Source organism: Silurus aristotelis (genome assembly GCF_946808225.1).
Source record: "Silurus aristotelis genome assembly, chromosome: 1".
In the NCBI taxonomy this organism is placed as follows: Eukaryota; Metazoa; Chordata; class Actinopteri; order Siluriformes; family Siluridae; genus Silurus; species Silurus aristotelis.
The window spans coordinates 3,310,650-3,315,649 of NC_139574.1; the positions used below are offsets into that span (position 1 = coordinate 3,310,650).

The 5,000-nt window shown below is 42.4% G+C and overlaps 1 protein-coding gene across 3 annotated transcripts in view; it reads left to right on the top strand.

Annotated features, from left to right (window-relative positions):
- arhgap29a (Rho GTPase activating protein 29a) overlaps nucleotides 1–5,000 on the top strand; it is a 68,817-nt gene that overhangs the window by 42,065 nt on the left and 21,752 nt on the right. For 2 of the 3 annotated variants that reach the window (XM_083544747.1, XM_083544748.1), the window contains exons 4-7: nucleotides 1,082–1,178; nucleotides 1,751–1,823; nucleotides 2,985–3,045; nucleotides 3,237–3,383. In XM_083544747.1, coding sequence (XP_083400873.1) covers nucleotides 1,082–1,178; nucleotides 1,751–1,823; nucleotides 2,985–3,045; nucleotides 3,237–3,383 — 378 coding nt within the window. Of the gene's footprint in view, nucleotides 147–1,081; nucleotides 1,179–1,750; nucleotides 1,824–2,984; nucleotides 3,046–3,236; nucleotides 3,384–5,000 lie in introns of all 3 variants that reach the window. The other variant, XM_083544749.1, reaches the window with a different exon arrangement.

The following is a 5,000-nucleotide window of genomic DNA, read 5'->3' on the forward strand; positions in this document are numbered from 1 at the left end:
GGTCTTTTGGAAGTGATAAACCAGCAAGAAACTTGAGGAGACATCTAAAGCTTTATCTAAGGCTCCTATTTGCATCATAAAGAACCTTGGTTCCAATCATCAGGCATTTTTTTTTTACTGAATCTGGATGGGAAGCCTTTCAGTGGGTAAGTCTCAGAAATTTGGAGCTGCTTTAGGGCTTGGGGTTCACACAGGAAATTCATAGTATTTTCTTTGGTGCAAAGCACGTTCTTATTTGTACATGGGTAGAAATGTGGAAGTAGTTCTTTGTTAACATTTCTCATCAATCTGACTGAATTTGTTGGTATTGGTATTAAAGGTATTGGTCCCAAGAAAGAGTTGACATGCTCACTGACTTGCCAAATCGAAAATTTTTTTCCATATTTTTAAAGATCTGCATGTACAGGTGTTATAATCCCCTTACCATGAATGAGAATAGCAGCAGAGTTCTTCAGGGTTGAAGCAAAGCCGTTAAGGTTTCTGAGATGGCTCCTGGGATGTCCCGTAATCATAACCAGTGCACTTAATCACTACTAATTTTGGTGATGTGGAGATTAGAGTTCAGCTTGCCTGAGAAGGATGCCGGTTTCTAGCTTGACCTCTTGCCCATTTGGCTGTTTAAAATTTCCTAAAAGCTTCCAGGACACAAGTAAGTTCTCTGGAATGCCGATGGCGTCAGCGAGTTTGGCGGAGGCGCTCACTAGCCTTTCGTTTATTATTTCTACATAGGGTTTGACAGGAAATTTATTGTGGGGTGGTTGATTGCAGCTCATTTGCACTGGTGTTTTCATATCTCACTGTTTCTGCTATTTGGGTGTTTAGATGCAACACAGGAAATGGGTACAACATAACACACTGAGGAAAAGCCCTTCAAGATTCTGAGGTTTTGGATTATAATTTATGAACTTTTACTATACTGTAGAACAGCAACTGAAAATTACTCCCCTCTTGTCCTTGCACAAGGAATCCAAAGAAATGAAAACAAGCCAATACATTGTGAAATCTCTTGTACCGTAGAAATGCTTTTTAAAAACAAGGTGTGAGATTTTGGTACAAATTGTGACACCTTTACCTGTGCCAGGTGTGAACTTCAAGGAAGTGAATGAGGACAACAAGCGAGAGCTGTTCAGTGATATCTACTCATCCATAGACACACTGGCCTTCACCTTCGGCAATGTGTGAGTGTGCTTCTACTGGTATTGTTGCATGAGTCATTGGGGGCAGGAGGGAGAATTGAATGTGGGGGAGAAGGGAGGGGTGACTGGAACAGGAGGGAGAGTTGACTCGGGGAAAATGGGAGGCCTGACTGGGGCAGGAGGGAGAGTTGACTGGGGGGCAGTAGTGGACTTGACTGTAACAGGACGGAGAGTTGACTAGGGCAAAGGGGGAGTTGACTGGGGGAAGAGAGGGCTGCTGAGGCAATGGGAGAGTTGTCTAGGGCAGGAGGAAGAGTTGACGATGGAGGAAAAGGGAGGGTTGACTGGGGAAGAGGGAGAGGTGCAGGTGGGAGACTAGGCTCAAGCGGGAGGGAGGGTGGGCTAGGTCAGGAGTGAGACTTTCACTATGGAGAAGATTTGATCCTGAGTCAGCAGTGGAAATGCCTGTGTCTGTTTCTTCTGATTAGTCTGAAAGTACTGTTTTTTTTATCTGTGCCTGTGTGTAAAAGCTCTGGTGAGTCAGAAACCAGACGCCCCTGATTGTTTGTGCGAGGTTCTGACTTCTTTCTTCCTCTCTCACTGTTGTCTCTCAGAGTGTCTGACTTCCTTATGGGCGACGTAGAGAATGGATCATCTTTGCGGCTTGCCCAGACCCGCAGGAGCAGGGTAAGTCATCTACACATTGATACTATATCGCTGAATATCACCTGGAAGAGGGGCACGGAATTTAAAAGTGAGAAGCTGGCTTTGTTTATAAATTGAGAAGTGAAATGGTACAGTAGAAGTTAGGTTTCAGGGGTTAAGACGTTCGTCTTATGTTTGGCACGTTGTGTATTCAAATCCCAGTACCACCCAACTGCCCTTGAGCAAGACCCGTACTTAACCCTCAACTCCTCAGTTATGTTATGAAATAACCACCCCATAAATGTATATGAGATCATAGGTAGAGGTGTGGATCAGGATTGGTATCTTGCTAAACTCAGAAAATCTACAAAAGACAAAAAAACAACAAACAGGAATGTGAGGAATTACTTAACCATTCTGCAGGATTATTATTATACAATTACCATGTTGTTAGCGTGTTTATTTACCTGCACTTGAAATATTAGCTGATGCAATGTAACTTAATCCTGGTCTACCCTGTCTTGCTGAGGAACATAATTACATCTTTTCACGATTTCCACTGTCTTCAGTGGAAAAGGTGTTGGATTTCTGATCGAAAGGTCCTTAGATCAAATCCCAGCACCACCATGCTGCCACTGCTGAGCCCTTAGAGTCTCTTGAGCAAGGCCCTTAACCTTACACTGGTTAGTTGTAAAAAGACGAGATAATTGGTGGTCACCCTTAATATGGAACTAGAGGAATGTCCTGCAATCCAGCTGATATAATACCTGCTAGTGTTTAAACAGTAAGTTGAATCTTTAACAGAGAACATGAGGAAGGTCAAACCTGAGCAAACACCAGAGCATGGAGTAACAAGAACTGTGCATGTTCTTCTCTGGTCTCCACTCTGCTCATGAGTTAGGATACAATTCAGCATGTCATTTCTCCTGTTCTAGACACTTAGCTTCAATATCTTCTTGCATAAAGATTACCTATAGACAGGGGAGATTTGATAACAGCTGCAATAAAATCAGGACTTGTGAAGTAGTAAAGATGCTAACCTTTTGAAGCTTATAAGGTCAAATTCTACCACCAAGCTGTCACTGCTGGGCCCCTGAGCAAGGCCGTTAACCCTCAAATGCATATATGAGTTTATTGTTGCCTTGTTGTTGCTCTTATTAAGGGCTTTTGCCAAATTATATAAATGAGGTTCTCCTTTTTCAGTCTACAGAGAACCTGTCAATAGAGCTGGGTGGAGACAGTTCGGAAAAAAATGACCCTCCAGGTAAGACATTTATTTTTTTCATTTATAATTCCCAGATAACTGCTAAAAAACTAACATTCAAGGTCACAAGCATAAGCGAATCAATCAGGTTTGATTGACTTCAGCCAGGTTTCTAGACACATTCCTGGATATATTTTGTGACCCTTTAGAAGCAAATAGTTGTATGTTGAAATTGTGTTGCGTGTGTTGAGGTCCTGCCTCCCCGGTGCGAGCGTTGGAGTTGGATGATGTTCTGCAGCGCAGTGAGAGCGGCGTGGAGTCGGCTCTTCTCTACGCCAAAGCCTGGTCCAAATACACCAAGGAGCTTCTGAACTGGGTCGACAAACGCCTCAGTATGGGTAAGTGAGTGCAGCTGAGCATGTAGGGAAATCTTCATCTAACTCTTAGAACATCTATCTATATCTATCTATCTATCTATCTATCTATCTATCTATCTATCTATCTATCTATCTATCTATCTATCTATCTATCTATCTATCTATCTATCTATCTAATTTATCTATCTAATCTATCTATCTATTACAAATAAAATATATATATATATTTAAATAAATATATTTACAGCCTTTGCTCAATACTTTGTTGAAGCTCCTTTTGACAACAATTACAACCTCAAGTCTTTTTGAGTTTGATGCTACAAGCTTGGCACCTATTTTTAGGGCAGTCTCCCATTCCTATTTGCAGAACCTCTCAAGCTCCATCAGGTTGGATGGGGAGGGTCAGTTCACAGCTCTCCAGAGATGTTCAATCAGGTTCAAGTGTTGAGCTCTAGCTGGACCACTCGAGGACATTTACAGCATCGTCCCGTAGCCACTCCTTTGTTATCTTAGCTGTGTATTGAGGGTCATTGTTCTTTTGGAAGATGAATTGTCACCCCAGAGGTCCAGAGCGCTCTGAAGAAGGTTTTCATCAAGGACGTCTCTGTACATTGCTGTATTCATCCTTCCCTCGATCCTGAGCAGTCTCCCAGTTCCTGCTGCTGAAAAACATGTGAAGTTTTCAAGTCAAGTTTATTTGTATAGCGCTTTTCACAACAGACATTGTCTCAAAGCAGCTTTACAGAAATCAACAGTCAAGCTGAATGGTATGCATTTATCACTGATGAGCAAAGAAAAACTCTCTTAGATGTTATGAGGAAGAAACCATGAGAGGAACCAGACTCAATAGGGGAACCCATCCTTATTTAGGTGACATAAAGAGTCCTTCAGGTGCCTTTCGGCAAACTCCAGGTGGGCTGCCATGTGCCTTTTACTAAGGAGTGGCTTCCGTCTGGCCAATACATACAAGCCTGATTGTTGATTTATGCAGAGATGGTTGTTCTTCTGAAAGGTTCTTCTCTTTCCAAAAAGAAATGCTGGAGCTCTTTCAGAGTGACCATCTGGTTCTTGGTCACCTCCCTGACTAAGGCCCCTATCCCCTTATCGCTCAGTTTGGTCTGGTGGCTCCACTCTAGGAAGAGTCCTGATGGTTCCAAACTTCTATTTACAGATGATGGAGGTCACTGTGCTCATTGGGACCTTCAATGCTACAGAAATGTTCCTGTCCCCTACCCCAGATATGGTCCTCGATACAATCCTGTCTCAGAGGTCTATAGACAATTCCTTGGAATTTAAAGGGCTTGGTTTGTGCTCTGACATGCACTTTTAACTGTGGGACTTCATATAGACAGGTGTGTGCCTTTCCAAATCATGTCCAATCAACTGAATTTACCACAGGTGGACTCTAATCACGCTGTAAAAACATTTCAAGGATGATCAGTGGAAACAGGATGCACTATGAAATCCATTTTCGAATAAAGCTGTAACACAAAATGTGGAAAAAGTGAAGCGCTGTGAAAACTTTCTGGACGCATTGTATGTTCATGTGGAACTCATCAGGATGTACTGGAAGGAACCTTGCTGTGGTTCTATAGCAATTCTTCGCATTATGTTTGGATCAGATGTTTCATCTGTTCA